This window comes from Scardinius erythrophthalmus, assembly GCF_964197995.2.
Source record: "Scardinius erythrophthalmus genome assembly, chromosome: 11".
NCBI classification, from domain to species: domain Eukaryota; kingdom Metazoa; phylum Chordata; class Actinopteri; order Cypriniformes; family Leuciscidae; genus Scardinius; species Scardinius erythrophthalmus.
Window position 1 is genome coordinate 13,600,520 of NC_138231.1, and position 15,839 is coordinate 13,616,358.

Below are 15,839 nucleotides of genomic sequence, written 5' to 3' on the forward strand. Positions count from 1 at the left end.
TTTGTAACAACGCGCGCGGCGCCGCATCCGAAGATGAACGACTTCGAGCCGAATCTGGCCGAGCTCGAACTTCTCACCACACCGGCACCCAGTTTGCACGTATAAATGAGTTGCTTACATTTAAAAAATGAGCATACAATAGCATAAAAAGTATTTATAATGAACATAAAGGTCCATGTTTAATAAAAATGTTCACGAAACTTAATGAAATGTTTAGTGAAATTAGAAAATATGAAAGAGATCGTTAATTTAGTTATGTTTTTAACACATTCTAATGTCCATATATTTTGTTTTATTGTCACGAGTAATAATCTCAGGGTTTACTGGGTTTTACACGATTCTTTTTGTAGTGTGGTATTGGTGGTGGTGTACTAAAATAAACATTGTCACGTGTGTATAGCTTTCTTCTTCTCACTGCTGATTCCTGGTGGTTTAGAGGACAATTACTCGAGTCGCCCCCTATCGTTTCAAAGAATAGTACAACGGCGAGCGCGTCAAGTATAAACGCCTCGTCCGTTTCGGGAGGTGCGCGCGCAGTCTGCGGACACTCGCGCTGCGGAGCCAGGCGAAAGTATAACCAAGGCTTCAATCACCGCTTCTGAGATCATCATTGTGGTTGTGCGGCTGAAGCACTCATCAGGAACGACTAAGTGTAGGATGCGTAAATGTATTCACCAGCAATGGCTGGAAAAGTGCTTTAGATTGACCTACCGTGATACTCTCCAGCCTATAAAGTTTTATCAGTGCTTGAGTCTGCTGTAAAAGGTACTTTCCTGCCACCCATATGCTGTGCATACATGTGAAGCTCTCTCATCTTTTTTGGTATACAGAGCAGTCCTTATAGAATATAGGCATAGAACATCTGCAGTGAGTGTAAAGCATCATGCTTTTAATGCTTCCTTACAAAATAATCACTGCTTGTGTTTGACGAGCACTTTTATGAGTCTGTCAAAACATGGGGAAAGAAGTCGCAACCTGACCTTAGACCTTAGTGTTAGTTAAACCAAAGCTTGATCAGTATTGCTTACTACATATTTTAGAACGGTCTCAATGGATGAATCTAATAGGAGTGTTAAATATGTACTTAATTACCAGTAGATTTTGATAAATGTTAATTGGCATTTACCCATTTACTTGTGTATGATAAAGCATTGTTTGGGTTTCTGAATTATGCTGTACATTGGGGTTAAATTCTGTCGTTTTTAAATTTGCTATGTAATAGAACTATGTTAATATTTTGACTCTGACTTGACTTTCCACGATGATGGAAAACTTGGAAATATAAAATTTAAAAGGAATTTTAAAATTGTGATCTCCAGGGCTGGAAAAGTTATAGAAATTAGTAAAATCTTCAAAAGTTTCTATTGTAAATATAATAGTTTATATTTTTGCTTGACTCTAAAACATTTAATTTCCTAGATATTGCAATTGACTTTGACAGTGTCAATAAAATAAAAATCCAAAATGTTTAATCCAAATTAATTTTTTTTAATCCATTGTATTGGGACTGCAATGCTGGCAATTGGATTTTCAGTCATGAAATTTCATTACTATTTTGCACAAAGATCTTCAGAAAAATACAATCCGTACACTAATACACTACCATTCAAATGTTTGTGGTCAGTACAATTTGTTAATGTTCATCAAGGCTTTTTTATTTACTTAAAACTACAGTAAAACAGTAATATTGTGAAATATTATTACAATTTGAAAAATAACCTCCTCTATTTTCTGTATTTTCTATTTTAAAATATATGATGGCAAAGCTGAATTTTCAGCATCATTACTCCAGTCTTCAGAAATCATTCTAATATGCTGATTTAGTGCTAAAAAACAAAAACATTTCTTCTTCTTCTTCTTCTTCTTCTTCTTCTTCTTCTTCTTCTTCTTCTTCTTATTCTTATTCTTATTCTTATTCTTATTCTTATTCTTATTATTATTATTATTATTATTATCAGTGTTTAAAACAGTTGTGCTGATTAATATTTATAATATTTATATTAATAAAACTGTGATTATTACTATTATTATAATTTAATTTTTTTTCTTCAGGATTCTTTGATGAATAGAAAGTTCCAAAGAACAGAAGAATAGAAATCTTTTATATCATTTTATATGTATTTACTGTCACTTTTGATAAATAATGCTATCTTGTTAAATGGAAAAAAGTATTACCTTTAAAAAAAAAAAAAAGAAAACTTTGGAATGGTAGTAAGTATAGCTCTCTTTTCTTTTTTTCATGTGGGAGTTGTCATCTCTTGAGTTTACTGCCATGTTAAAATAAATGCCAGCGTGTGACTAACCTCTAAGAACTCTGTGTGAAAGGAGCCCCTAAAATGCCTCTTAACCTCTCCGGGCCGCCCAGCACATCACCTGCATTTCTTTTCACACAGAACTGAGCACCAAGTGCTGTTTCATACAACTATTTAATTTCTCCTTCACTAATACAATTACTTTTTTGTCTCACTTCAGAGAGCGTCATAAAAGACAAAGAGTTTGAGGTGATGATGCAGATCGACTGTGAGGTCATGGACACCAGGATCCTCCACATCAAGTCGTCTAGTATTCCGCCCATATTGCGGGTCAATCAGACGGACACAGGCTCTTTCTATCACGCGGCTCCCAGCAACAACCAGCCCGCCGCCCCAGTTGGAGTCCTCATGGGTTCTTCTTAGTCCCAGCAATCCACTAATCCACCATTTTTTTGCGAATTAGCCAGTTTTCCCACCATCATCTATTTGGTTTCATAATAAGCCTCTCCTTTTCTTTGTTTTTTTTTCCCTATTCGAGTGGCAAACCAAGATCTTGGTAATCTACTACCAAGATCCCCAAGATAATTGATTGACAATTTATCTTAAAGTCACCTCTTCAAAATGCATCAAGTGGGCCATTCGATACTAATGAAAATCAAATTACAGTCTTTATTCCAGTCTATTGTTTCCAGAGACTACTGTTACACATCTGTCATCAAAGGCATCTACATTTACATTTATGTATTTGACTTAAAGCGCATTCAAGATATACATGTCTTTTCAGTTTGTGCACCCTAGAAATTGATCTCACAACCAACTCACAAGTGTTGTTGGTGCCATGCTCTGCCAACAGGAGCATTCATCTACCAAATCTCCCAAACCAAAGTGCAATTGGGCTCATTTATTGAACTCTTCTCTGCTATGTGGTAGCTGTCAGGGATTTGTCTTTGATTTTGTTTGCACTGTGCTTTTTTTGTTTATAAAATGTATTGAAATATATATGAAGTTTTGTACCAAGCTTGTTTGGTGCACCTTTAATGGTCGTATTCAGCTAACTATTCTTCAATACTACCCTCAAACAACCCACCTTGGCTGTGAATTGTGTGCTTTTTGTTAAGTTTTTTGTTTTGTTAGGACATTACTGTTGAATAGAAAAGTAAGAATATTTATTATTTCCCTTTTGTGTCTGTGAATAGAGGCATTTTGTATCATTTTCTTGCATTTCCCATTCTTTAGACTAACTGATAATTTGGATCTGATTAGAGATTAGGCAACATCTGTCAGTTCTTTTATATATTTTAAGACCTCGTGTTTATCTTAGTGGCTTGATCACGCTTTTAATGAGGTGTACTTGACATAAAAATTCAGTTGTTAACATAACTCTGGTTAATTTCAAGTTGTAGAAGAGACATTATTAATGCTAATATTTTACCTCATCTGTCCTTGTATACTATGTATTTGTCTCTATTATTCTTGCCTATTTAGATGTTCGCTCTATTCTTGTATTGTTTAGGATGCCGTAGTCAGTTATCACTTTGAAAGCAGTGTAATTATTAGCTTGTCCTATCCAACCTGTTGTCACTTTCAAAGAACCATTCCCCTTCAAAGATAAACTTGCCTGTGCCGACCAATCACCATTAGAACTCCTAGAGGGTTGTAGGATTCTTCATTTGAATTTCACAGATTATAAAAACTCAGGTGGAGCTTTGTTCTCAAAATCTGAATGATTATTGGAGTATTTAGTGGGAGAAAATATCACATTTCAACCACATTTCAGTAGAAATGTCTCTGTTGTGTTCATAATTGGTTTGAAACATGAGTTAATACTCTTTTAATTTCATCAAATCCCCTTTTCCCTTTGAGCAATATTTTTTATGTTTAATATATTTAATTTCTGCATTTTTGGAAATACTGTTTGTTTGTTTGTTCACGCAGTGAAAGAAATGCAAGAAATTTTGTAACAAAGTAATAAACACTGGACTCAAGGTTGTGGGTGAATTGTGTGCATCTTCTGTCGTCAGAGTCTTAAGTCTTAATTTGCTCGCTGAAATTGAAGGTTTGTTTAAATGTGGGGTCTGAAGCGCTGTAACATGTTAATTATAGGTCATTTCAAAGGCTGGGGTAAACAATGTTTTTGGGTTCAACTATGGTATGGTTGTTTGTCTAGATTTAGCTCTGTGGATCAAGGGGTTTACAGTGTAGTATTTTGCTCTTATCTAAGTGTCCAATGAGAAGGTCTGTGCTGAGAATACACTCGCTCAACATCATCAATATGAAAAGAAGACCAACATATTCCATAAATCTTAATTCAACTTATTTTATTGCAGCCATTTTTTCTTATTTTGACAGAGATTTGAATTTATTTGGTGCGAGAAGAGTTTAAAATGAAATTGCACTAAAATATGCATAAAAAGATTACAAACAGTACTGTAATTTGATCACATGTATCAAACGTACTGATGAAATAAAACAATAAAAATGTGCCCTGAACACTGTCTACTCTTGCTTTTACTGAATCTATAGTTGTAAACTATATTTTTATATATTTTTTATGTGATAAAAAACAAAACAAAAAAACTTTGAGATATATTTATGAAAATACAAATTGTGTTTTTTACATTCATCAATCCCATGGTTTTAGCTTTTATATTACAGTATATACAATGTATTCTACAGGATTTAAGAATACAACACCTCAAAACTTCATAATTCTGTCATTCAGGTATAGCTATAAACATAAAGAGGTCCGTTTTCATAGTGCAAAAGCAAGCTGCAATATCTAAAGAAATGACCGTCAATGCAAACTGCATAAAGCTGCATTATATGCGTGTTTTTCTTAGTTTTCGCCATACATGTAAAGATATGGGTACGTTTTTACACTTTGAAAACATAACAGTATATTAATAAGTACATTAAACTACATGGAGTTAATAAAAGCTGAGTGAACTGATCCACAATCCACAAACACATTAATGGTTTCTCCTATTCTGTGCAAAGAACATATTTGCTCTGCCGTCAGGGTCTACAGTGGGTCTACATAAGCAAACTGAACATTATAAGTGACCTGATGTCCGTTATCCCAGGCGTACAGCACCCTCTCCTTGGGGTTGTAATCGATCTGAGTGATGTAAGTGTAGTTGTTGCTAAAAGGCAGGTGAGGAATCACCTGAGTGTTGGTGTGGGTGTCGAAGGCATAGGACAAATTGGTGTCGTACTGATTGTAGCTCTCCGTCGCGTAAAGAACGCCGCACACGATGAAGCAGTTACCATAGCGATTGCGCCGGAGCCCGGTCCTCCAGGTGGTTTCACGCTTCATGCTCAGATCACTAGGGTTCAGGCGGCTCAAGACGATCACTTCCTGCAAGAAGCCTTCGTCGTCCAGAGCAGGGTAGATCACCCAAAGTCCGCTCTCATCGACGGCCAGATCCATGTCTGAGTTTCCTCTCCATCTCCACGCAGACACGTCGTCATTATCAAACACTGCATCGTGCAGCATGGTCCAAGCAGCCACGTAACGCAACCGCAGGTCGTACTTAATAATGTCTCGAGAGAATGCGCGGTTGTAATAGAAAGCTCCTTTGTAGACAACGTGGCCGGTGCCGATCCAGTTATAAGGCAGCTTGTAGGAGTTAGTGAAGCGGCCTTGAATGAAAATAAGAAAATGAATCAAGTAAAATTGCTTATTTTGTGCAATGTGTGTGTTCATTTGAATTAAAGAGAGATACCTTGTTTGAAGATATCCATGTTGCGGAATTCCAGTAGGTTGTTGCCATAGTAATAATTTGTGACATAGATCTTGTCATCTTGAGCCAGCGGATCCTTCATCCAAGCGCCCTCATTACGACCATATGTGTTGTGTGTGACGGGCTGTGAAATTGTGGCCAAGGTGTCCTTACATATTCCTGCAAACAAAACCAAACCATTCACAATTATGTTGGTTTGAATCTTTTTTATGCTAAACTATGCACATTCAGTGCAGAGACCCCATTCTGAATTTAACTTTGACATTAATATAACTCTGATTTAAGTAATAATGTAAAAAGTTTTGCATACACACACACACACACACACACACACACACATATATATATATATATATATATATATATACATACAAGATCATAAAGCTATACCTGGCTTCTTTTGAGGTTCCTCTCCAACGTTCTGATCCACCACAGTTTTTACAGCTTTCTCTCGGTCCATCTGCTCCCCTCCCACTACCTCTTCCTCTTCATCCTCATCCCAGCTTATGCTATACTTGCGTTTGCCAGGTTTGCCTGTTATTGTTGTTGTGGTAGTTCCTGTAGTTGTCATCAAAGACGCCACTGAGGTTAATGTCTGTTTAGGACTCTTCTTAGGTAAGTAGGTAACTGTCTTGCTTTCAGTGACATGTGGCGTTGTCACAATGGTGGCAGCTGTGCTTGTGTGAGCAATTATTCCCAATGAGCTTTCTGTGACTGTTAAAGTGTTTGAATGAGGAGTTGGTGGTGGTGTTAATCTTCTAAGTGTGCTTTCAGAATAAAAAAAAGGTTTCCCAGTGTGAAAGGCATCTTCTTTCAGATTTTCTTTGGTAACAGTCCCACTTTCGTTTACAGAAGATACAGATGTTTCCTTTTCAGCAGTCCCGTTGGTCTGTTCTGTCACGGTTGGCTCTGCAGCCGCCACTTTAGCAGCAGCTGCTGTGACTGACTCATTTGTTTTTATGTGGCCCAGATTGGATGACCTGACCAACATGTTTTGAGCTTGTCTTACAGATGGAGTTGTGGGCTTCACGTTGCTTGCCTCCATTTTTTTGACGATGGTTTGAGGTTTGGTATGTTCCTTGGGGATGGTGAGCTTCAAATGATCTATCACAGCAGGTGTCGGTGTGGTTCTCTTATCTCCTGTAGAGTTGTCTGTGGTGGAATGACTGGTTTGAGCCTGAACGGATATCGGTTCAGTAGGCGTTTTAATCGGCAGGACAGAGTCCAACAGTCCAGTAAATGGAGTTTGAAGGCCATTTTGTGCATCTCCTCCTTTTGAAACGTCACTCTTGGGTTTTGGTCGGACAGACCATGCCTTGATAATCGGCCTAAAGTGGCGTGCTTTGTGATGAAGGAGCTGCTCGTCGGCAAAAAGATCAATTGGGCTGTCACCACTCTGACTATCATCTACTGCAATGAAGAACAAATCATTTTATATAGTAGCCTAGAAAACTAATCTCATTCTGAGAACTTTCAATTAGGCTGAACCATATATAAAAATAAAATTGATATTGCAATATGGCTTAGTGCGACTGACAAACCTATGTGATAAACATATACAGTATGCTACTGGACTCAAAAAGTGCAGCTCATCATATATAATACAGTGTTTCACAGTCTCAGATCAGCTTAGTTTATTTACTTTGAATGATTCATTCTTTCCAAATAGAGCTATTCAATTCATTCAAGTCATTTTTTTCCAATATAGTGCAGTCCTAATTTTAATGTAGATTTTGAAACCACAGTTATACTTACAGTTCTCCTCTGTGTCTGTCTCATCCATCGGGTCAGATTTATAGTATGTGATGCCCCTAACAATTAATTTTGGTTGCTTCTCCCTTCCCTGGCGCTCTTGTTCTTGCAAAGCTGCGACGGCCTTGTTTAAGTCTGATCCACTGCTCTTCAGAAGATCTCCCACAAACTTTTCCTCGTATTTACTCTGTTTAGTACATCAGAGGACACTGTGTTACTGCAGCCATTAAAAGTAGGCAGTTGTTTTTATAAACACTTTTTGTTATACTGGGTGAAACACTCTTTACATCCTGATAGCAATCAATGATAGAAGTGGTCTAAGTATTAACATTTTTTTACATATATCTTCTGTGGGAGTCTCAGGACCAAAAAATGTAATATTATGTGTTATGTGTAATGTTATGTGCTATGCTATGAGACATGAGGTAATTTAACGCCATCTCTCGCGTAGACTCTGCTGTGCACGTTCATGTCCATTTTGGAGGAGGCATGGCTTTGGAGAAAGATCTCTGAAGGGAGGGTGGGATCTTATGCTTTGAAAGCTATTGCTAGTCTTTCCGAATTTGTCTACCCTACCCTATACTTCACCCCAAAATTTACAGTACTCACTCTCATGTCATTCCAAATCCATAACTTTGGCATAAAATATCTTTATTTGTGTTTTGAAGATTAACCAAAGACTGATGGGTTTGAAACGACATGAGGGTAAATGATGACATAATTTTCATTTTGGGGTGAACTATCCCTTTAGCAGATTAATATATAGCTCATCTTTGATAGTCCAAGTCATTTGGCTCTTTTCATGCCAAATTATGTAAGAGTTGACAGCAGGATAAATTAGTAAGAGTTTCAAAACACAACATGAGGTCACTTTTGACTCTGAGACAGATCCTAAGTAAATAAATAAACGTCCGCAGCAGGTGTGCCATTTCACTTTGTGGCTAGCATAATGTTTGGATTGTTCCACTGTTACGTATTGGACATGATAATTATGTAATGCAACATTTGTTTTAAATAGCACCTCCCACCTCTATGTGTCGAAAAGCAGCTGCTTCGTCATTCTGCTCCCTCAAACTCGTCCTCTTCTGCTGCTGTTCTGAGGACAGATTTGAAGGTGAGGATGTGGGTGACTGTGGACTCGGAGAGGTGCTCCTTGTGTTCGACTTCTCCTCGGTCTGGTTGTTTAAGACCATCTGTCAATAATAAAACACATCAATAATGTGTTCAAAAAGTATAAGATAGGAAAACAAAGGAAACAACACTTACTTTTTCTATTGTGTCCATGCGATCAAGAAGCTTGGTGGTGACTGAGTGCAATTTCAATAGGTCCATGCCATAGAAGGAACCCTCCAGCAATTCCAGTATAGTTGACAGCTGAAACGATGAAGTAAATTCCATCATGGCAAGAGCTGATTTTATTTTAGAATAGGAAACGTTATGCATTGTTATCCTGCCATATTCTGGTATATATAAGAGGTCCAATTTCAGATATGGTCACCTTGACATTATCTTTCCCAGCCTGTTGCAGCTTCTTCAAACGGAAGTCACCCTCACAGGGGTTTAGAGCCGACGGAGGTGCAATGCATTGACATTTGCAGTGGGGTCCTGATGTGATGGTCTCCACCGTATAGAAATCCTGAGGCGTCGCGTGACCGTCCCGGATCCGCTGACACGCGCTCGCGCTTAGAGGTCTGACAACACATTTACAGCCACAGTCAGAGCCTTCCGAAAGCGCTTTCACTTTGTCATAATCACCCAGCAGCTACAAAGAAAAGAGGACGGATGCATTTTCCAGCAAGCAAAATCACCGCACTTTGTTGCAATGTAACATATCTGACTAATTGTTTGTATTTGGATCTTTTTTCTTTTTTTTTCAATTACCAACGTTGTCTGTTAATTTACCTGGAACATTTATAATAACTTTCATTAATAACATTAACAAAATTATTCGCATTCAAAATAGTGTGCATTTAAAAAATAAAAATAAAGAAAGAAAAGTTTTTTTTCGTAAGCAGCCTAATTTTCGATTCGTCTCGCGGAACCGATTGTCACCGATGGCACAACTAGCAGTTACAGTTTTTAAACAAATACAAATTTTACGATATACGTGTAGGCCTTTACGATAAACAATGTCATTTAGGCTACTTATTTTGTATACCGTCCGATACGATTGATCCCGCAGCCTGCTGTTGCTATGGTTACTTCCTCAGGAGAACCCAACGCCCGATATAGTCTACAAGCCTTTATATTAGGGCCTAGGCTATGGACTGATTTTCTTTAACTTTTCTTCAAGAATGCTGTTGAGACGAGCCAAAAAACTGAATACTAGTAAGTTTCCCCCAATTCGCACCCTGCATTCAAATAGTTAGAAATATCACAACTTAGGCATAGCCTACTTGATTCATATAATTAGGCTATTTGATTCATAAAATAATAATAATAATAAAATATAGGATAGTCTTACTTGAATTTACATCAAAACCGATATGTTCGGCATTGTGCAGAGATTGTTAATAACTTATTAATGAAAGTTATGACGTGTAATTAATTGCAGATTATAGGTTAAAGAAACTGGAATATAATTTCGAGCGCTGGTGAAAAGTATCTTACCTGACTTAATATATTTTCATGATTATCTATTTCAACTTGCATTGTGTCATTTTGTTCCTTTGTCTTCTCCAGAAGTCGCTGGTGTGATTTCGGGGCGGCTGAAGTGAGAGCAAATGCCATGAGCCATAAAACCCACCAAATTCCCATCTCGGTCATAATGCAAGGTGTTTGATATAATCCTTTCAAACATATGGCACTTTAGATTGTGCGTTCAAATTGGGCTTTTCCTCTTCAAAAACGATACACCGCCAAACACATCTCCATTTGCACTGCCCTCCAGATGAAAAACTAACTGAAGCGGGATGAGGTTTTGCAAAAGTCCAGAAGGTAAATTCCAGATGAGGACAGGTGCTGGTCCTCAGCATGAAACTGGACTGAGAAGAAGCAGCAGTGACGTGATAGCCTATTTGAGCTGAAATGAAGGGGCTGGATGGAGGAGAGACGCACTGAGCACGCTGAACGCTGAAGTCATGCGCACTAGTGTCGTGACTTCTGTTTCTTGTCTTCATAACTAGCCTACTAATCCTCCAAACCTTTTTTTTTTTTTTTTTGGTGTGTGGAGGGGTGGGGGGGCAACAACAAGAAAACACACACACACACACACACACACACACACACACACACACACACACACACACACACACACACACAAACAAACATAGATTTTTTTTGTCTCTGTTATAAAAAACTCTTTTACCCCTTTACACCCTTAATACTCGTTGTTAGTGAGTAAACTTCAATCAAACTTTATGTGAACTTTATTAGAGTTACATAAATTATGTATGAGGAATAGAAGAAACATTTACAGTGACGGTAGAATGGAGCGCACCTGTGAAATGACATCATGCACGCAGCTTGTACAGTGAATATTGCAGTTAGATCTAATAATAACCCCAAAATATGATTTGGTTTGTTTTAGTAAATAGGCTGTCTTTTTTTTCGCAAGAAGTGCGAATCAAACATTTGAACATTTTTGCGTTCAATAGAATTTGTTCTGGTCCTAAAAGTTTAGCTAGATCAGAAACATCACAATCGAAGTGTTGCAGCGCCACCTAGTGTGTGTTAAGTCATACAGAAGATTATGCATACAAATTCGCAGTACTTTTCTGCTAATGGCAGGTGTTAGACTACTATGAACCACTAGTGGTCAGTGTTGCGCCATATATTATTGCGTGACTGTGTAGACTCAGAATCATCCCACTCTGAAGTTTTTGGTGGTGAAGTTTACCCTTTCATTTCCACAGAACTCACACAAGTAGCTGAAATGAAAACTGCGTTCACGATGACCAAATGAACCAAACACTTTATAAGGTCAGAGGTCTGCACCAAGAGCTCCAGCTCCAATATGAAAAAAAAACAAGCTCCAGACTAAATAGTACGAGAAGGATGGCACTGGTGTAATTTTTTATTATTATTATTATTATTATTATTATTTACAAACGGTAAAACCACTACTTGCTTACTGTATATATCCAGGGCTGGAAATGGGGGGTAGCCTAACGTGGGGATAACGCGGGGGGACGGCGTTCCAGTTCATATTGTTTAAAAAAAAATTAGGGAAATGTAGGGATTTCTATATGTTATTCTCTCAAGTGACTAAGCGATACGAGTTCAGAACAAAAAAAAAAATAGCGCAATTAAATTGCATAATTAATCATTAAAAGATCGCGATTTGGTTCCAAAAACACCTGACCCACTCAGTGCTTGAAGCGGGCCGGTGTTGTACCGAAATCCGATACTCCTCGGACAAATCGCACTCCCCTTCGCGTGCACGCGCCTCCTACATTAATACGCGCTGAAACTAGTTTAAACCAGAGCCATAGAGAGAAAGAGTTGCGACACTCTTTGATGTCGCCGCTATGGCTGTCACGTGGTTCATGTAAGCCCCAATAGTTCCAAAACATACGCTGGCTGTCATGTTCTTCTATGGGACAGACAGCAGCGATTGCATTATTGAACGGTAAATATAAAATAAAACACACCCCAAGTACTTTTTCAGCTGTTATTGCATTTTGTTAATGTCAGTTTTGCATTTGGAGACAAGTTTTAGGCTATATTTTTGGAGGGAAAAGCTTATTGTTCATGTTCGCATGGTAGTAGCACTGGCTTTAGCGGCTCTAACTTAACTTTTCCATATCATTCATCTGATGATGGACGTCTCATGATATTTATTTTAGCACAACTGGGCTGTATTAGGCTATTGATTCCCGTGATTTTGCTTATAAATTTTGATTCAGCCATTAGCCTACCTTCGTGATCACGCAGAGGTCTGCCGTGGCGGTCCGTTCAGAGTTCGCTTAAGCTAGCTCACTTCTTCTGATGAAAGTGGCCACCCCAGGACCACAACGTGAAACATTATCATGTTAAGACTAAGAATATTATTTTAATATTAAGCCATACACATTATCAAAACTATAACAGATTAAAAACGAATTTAAGCATTGCTGATACAAATGAAGGTTTTCAAATAAACTATTTTTATTAAACAATGACAGACAACAAAAATGTGTGCTTGTGTGAACAAGAAAAGCAAAAATCAGGGGCAGGTGATCCATGAAACAGACAGGACTGGTGATGGCCATAACAATCCTAGAGGTCCAGCATTGTTCACACAAGCCGCCTCACTCAAGACAATAAAACATAATGAAAAGTTAGTATATCCCAAAAAATTAAATTAAATAAAAGTTGCTATAAAGGTGGCAGCGATTCATTACCGAACTCTTAACTGACGAAGTCGCGCTAGCTAGCTATGTTAGCAGGCAGTGCTTGAAAATTGGTTGAAACAACTAACATAAAATATAAATAATTACGCTGTGCATGTACAAATGAAGACCAGTATAAGCATCGCAAAGGGCCTCTGATACAAAATAGACAGTTGACAATTCAAAAGAGGTCGATATTTCAACAACTTAACTCTGGAACAACTCGACGCGCCGCAATGTAAGTGAATGGGGTCCAACGCCAAAATGACAGTGTTTGGAACTATTCCGCTCTTCAAATCCCGGAAGTAGGCGGTTAAAAGCGCCGCCATTATTTACAACGGAGGTCTATGGGAGTGTCGCAACTCTTTCTCTCTATGGCTCTGGTTTAAACTAAACGCACTTCCTTTGCCATATCCGTTTATCGATCGATTTCACACAGCAAGCACCCAGATCCTGCATGGAAGCTTTATCTACACTTAAATAAATTAACAGAAAGTGAACTAGTGTGGATAAAAGATGCAAAAAAAAAAAAAAAATGGCAGATTGATTCAAACTATAAACTTCGACGGGTAGGCCTAAGGAATAAAGCTACCAGCTGTCAAAACAAAACAGTTAATTTCACTTAATTTAACTTAACTTTTGTGTGTTAAACACACGGTGGTTCATAGGAAAATACTGTATTACTCTCCCCACTGCACATGAATGTCATTAAAAATAATAATATTTAACCTTTTTTCAGGAAGGTAGGCTTCATATAGAGTTCATCAAATACATTTATGTATTATATTGTATATAATAGACTATATAATAGGCAAATACCCAATACATACTTAATTGCATCTTAAAAATAGAAATAAAACAAATTATTAGTGATAATTGACACTTAAAAAGTTAAAGAAACCTTAGACATTTTTTTTAATTAATAGTTATTTTCCAGCACATTAGGGCCCCAAAAAGCATTATTTATTTCATTAATTCTTTCAATTTTACATCTTGTATAGCTAGGGATATACAATTAAAATAGCTGGAGCAAGTGCTTTGTGGTCAGGTGCTCTTTTTTTAAAGAAAAACTGCTGCCATATTACCAAAAAAATAAAAGATTGAGTGCATGCAAGGGTTTAATACAAACATGACTTCTGTAAACGTTAACACAGACTGTGCCCTCAAAATAATTACACTGTAACTTCATTAAGATGGGTCTACCAAGGGGAGTGGGATTTTCACAGCATTAAAATACCGCCTGTTAAAATCACACTCCCCTCACCAGCACAGGTTTATAAGGTCACAGACTCACCACACTACTGCCGCTGTCACATCTTGGTTTGGAGATTGTGTGGTGACAAAAGCATTTGATTGTAACTTAATTTAGATGGGTTTACCAGGGGGAGTGGGATTTTCAAAAACAATGTTTTATCCAAAAAGGTTTATCCAAATTATTTTGCATTTTAGAATGCACATCAGCTTCCCTTCCCTTAAAACTGCATTCACCTTTAAATGTTTAATAATTGTTGATTAAGTACTAAACTGAGAGGCTGTCATCCAAAATATTCCTCAGTTTTCTTTAAAAGGTTTGTGTGACCTGTTCAATTCTGTATGCACCACATATGCAGATCTTTAATTTGGCCAAAATCAAACAGGTAATTTTCTCCAAGCAGAGATTCTGTTGAATAAACGTGTTTCTGCCACACACAATTAATAAATGTTGTTCATTTACCTTTCATGTGCCTGTTTTGATAATTAAGAAAATATATTGTTTGGAGGAAACATGGAATTGCCGTGTTTAATGCTATTATAGATTATATAATATTTAAGAGGCGTAGATTACTTTTAGGGCGTAGTATAATTAGGCGAATTGAGACGCAGCATTTATTTGAAATCGCTGGTGTTTCTAACGTAAAAAACTACCTTGTAACCAGAGCCATATGTAACCAATCATGTCAAAGTGTGATCGTCAAGGAGTATGGCAAGCCGTTTTAACTTATGGATATGTATTCTTAATATCAACAATTAAATTTTCACTAGTTAAAATGATAATTATTAATATCTGGAATTGTATTTCTACAAGTAACAATGGCAATTTTTGATATCAGGAATTACATTTCCACTAGTAACAACGCTAATTCTTGATATCAACAATTACATTTTCACTAGATAAAATGCTAATTCTTGATATCAACAATTGAATTTCAACTAGTAAAAACTAATTCTTGATATCTGTAATTGTATTTTCACTAGTGAAATGTCACCATAGGCTGCCATTCAAATTCAATTGTTGATATCAACAATTGATTTCTTACTAGTTGAAATTCCAATTTCACATATCAGAAATACAATTCTTACTAGTAAATCCTTTATTGTCACTAGTTGAAATGTCTATTCTTAATAATAATAATAATAATTCGTTACATTTATATAGCGCTTTATCTGAGACCTCAAAGCGCTTTACAAGGGGGGAATCTCCTCAACCACCACCGATGTGCAGCATCCACCTGGATGATGCGACGGCAGCCATATTGCGCCAGAACGCCCACCCAGGGAACTACACTAACCTTTTCCACTGGTGGCACTTGCGCCACTAACTTTTTCAGTTACTGGCGCAAAACATGATTTGGTCGCACAAATTGTTTATAGTAAGCCGCTCTGGATAATAATGAACAATATTGAAACTGTATTGCATACAGATGTGCTTTTTATTTTACTTGCCATCTTTTAAACCACATTAAGCCTTCTTGTTTTTGTTTTCTTTAACATTGGTTGGGATAGATTTACTGCAATAGAAA

General features: G+C 37.2%; 2 protein-coding genes across 2 annotated transcripts in view; one reads left to right on the forward strand and one right to left on the reverse strand.

Moving 5' to 3' along the window:
* Positions 1-4,740, forward strand: part of atf6 (activating transcription factor 6) — a 51,219-nt gene extending 46,479 nt beyond the window's left edge. Inside the window, exon 16 of the mRNA XM_081379412.1 lies at positions 2,473-4,740. Within this exon, the coding sequence (XP_081235538.1) occupies positions 2,473-2,675 (203 nt within the window). The 3' untranslated portion in view covers positions 2,676-4,740. The remainder of the gene's footprint in view (positions 1-2,472) is intronic.
* Positions 4,558-10,739, reverse strand: olfml2ba (olfactomedin-like 2Ba). The gene is made up of 8 exons (XM_081379411.1): positions 10,358-10,739; positions 9,246-9,509; positions 9,014-9,121; positions 8,776-8,940; positions 7,751-7,934; positions 6,386-7,405; positions 5,978-6,154; positions 4,558-5,894 (listed from the first exon to the last, which is right to left on the reverse strand). Exons 1-8 carry the CDS (start codon positions 10,511-10,513, stop codon positions 5,275-5,277), a joined length of 2,694 nt encoding a protein of 897 aa, XP_081235537.1. The 5' UTR covers positions 10,514-10,739; the 3' UTR covers positions 4,558-5,274.
* Between the last annotated feature and the right edge of the window lie 5,100 nt (positions 10,740-15,839).